At 36.0% G+C, this 2,021-nt stretch overlaps 1 protein-coding gene across 1 annotated transcript; it reads left to right on the top strand.

Annotated features, from left to right (window-relative positions):
* The first annotated feature begins 244 nt into the window (after window positions 1-244).
* Window positions 245-1,805, top strand: LOC112507557 (psbP domain-containing protein 7, chloroplastic). The gene is made up of 3 exons (XM_025112195.1): window positions 245-632; window positions 932-1,136; window positions 1,408-1,805. Exons 1-3 carry the CDS (start codon window positions 314-316, stop codon window positions 1,718-1,720), a joined length of 837 nt encoding a protein of 278 aa, XP_024967963.1. The 5' UTR covers window positions 245-313; the 3' UTR covers window positions 1,721-1,805.
* Window positions 1,806-2,021: the final 216 nt, after the last annotated feature.

A 2,021-nucleotide genomic window follows, 5' to 3' on the forward strand; every position in this document is an offset into this window, starting at 1 on the left:
CCCTCTCTTTATATATATATATATATGACCATAAAAAATATTAAAAATAAGATGTATCTTATTGTATTACACGAATATATTTGTAGTTATTAATAAAAGTATAAAACAAATGATAATAAGATTACGTAAATATTTTTCTTTCTTTATTATATAGAAGCTAATTTTTTCTATTTTTTCCTGAAAAATAATGTGGAAATGACATGGCATGGTATGGTTGGGTGAAATCATTTGCTATGCAAAATGCGAAAATCTAAGCCAAACACAAGATAAAGGTTAGCTCAAACCCTGAATCAATAAAACAAAGTCGGAAAAAATGGCCATTCAACACAACTTTCCCTACCGGACTTACATGACCCAACAAAATTCCGGTGACCGGAAAGATGACTCGACGGAGATTACAATCCCTTCCAACAACTTACCCGCCGAACAATTCCTGCCGCTAGCAACCGCATTCAGACGGCGGCTTCTAACTGGAATTGGTTCAGCTTCTCTAGTCTTCGTCGGTGCTAACTTTGCCGGTACAACGAGTTTTCTTCTTGGATTGTCGCCGGAAACTGGCCGGAATCTCAAACTTGATGTGATTTATCCCATCAAAGGTTTCAGCCGGTGCATCAAACCGGAAGAAGGATTTGGTTGGTAACAAGTCCTGTGGACCATACACTTAAAAATAGAAGATAAACTCCTCGTTCAACGTTCCTATCTATGTTGACTTTTGAGTCAAACTTGTTGAACTGCAAATTTAAATTTAACATGAATTTTGGGGTCAAATTCATACCCAAAATTTTCAATTTGTAGAATTTTTCAAAACGCTTAATGCCATTTTAAACTTTTTCTCTAAAATCTAATAAATTGGTGTCAATTTTGATGTTGAAATGAAGTTCTTTGACTTCAAAATTTGGTTTTAATGTTGATGTGTTGCAATGATGCTCAGAATTTATATACCCTGCAAATTGGGTTGGAGATCAGACCTTGTTGTATAGAGCAGCCGGGAAGGCAGAGCTGGAAAGATCGCTAGATCTGCCGCTGCTGAACCGCCGTAGGAATGTAAACGAACCGGTGGTTGCCTTTGGTCCACCAGGGTCAAGTGGTGAGCTCAACGTTAGCGTCGTTGTCTCTCCTGTTCCTCTCGATTTCTCGTAAGTCATGTGCTTAACACCTCTGCCAAACAAAAACGCAATGCAACAGTTTTACATAGAACATAATTGTCTCATTTTATAAGTTTAAGTCCTATAAAACAGTCTTTTAACACACTTAAAACATTTTTTACTTCCTATAAATTCGATTTTGTGGTAGAGTTAACTTTGACTTAAAAAGTCAAAGTTGACATTGTTTTGGCACTTGTATCCATGTGACCCAAATCAAGAAATGGTATCAAGAATGAAATCTTAGTTGTTGAATTGTTGGTAGAATTGAAGCATTTGGAGGTCCAGAGGAGGTAGGAGAAGCCATTGTTCAGAAGATTATAGGGTCCGTTAAACGGTCGGACGTTAAAGGAACACTGATAAGATCAAAATTAAGAGAAGATGAAGTGAAGGAAGTGAAGTACTATGTGTTGGAATTTGCGGTAAAAAGCGCTTCGTTTAGGCGGCACAATGTGGCGGTTTGCGGTGCTCGTGGTGGACGTTTATTCACTCTCAACGCACAGACACCGGAATCAGGATGGACCATTCTTAAACCAGACTTTTACAAGATTGCTGATTCTTTTAGCCTAACGTTTTAGTCAAAGATTGCTGACTCTTTTAGCCTAACGTTTTAGTCACAAGCAAGACTTATGAGTGAAAACTAAAGCGAATGGTTTTGTTGTCTCATATGTATTTTTTTTTCTATGATAAGAAATTGCAGTGAAATCCAGGATAAGTGTGATGGTTGACATGAATTTAACATTTAATAAAATTATAATCCGAACTAAAAACCATGGATTAGATAAGTGATTGGTTTAAGGTTGCGCTCAATCAATTTACACACACACATAATATATATATATATATATATATATATATATATATATATATATATATATA

The sequence above is a fragment of the Cynara cardunculus genome, assembly GCF_001531365.2.
Source record: "Cynara cardunculus var. scolymus isolate 2C chromosome LG 2, CcrdV1, whole genome shotgun sequence".
NCBI classification, from domain to species: domain Eukaryota; kingdom Viridiplantae; phylum Streptophyta; class Magnoliopsida; order Asterales; family Asteraceae; genus Cynara; species Cynara cardunculus.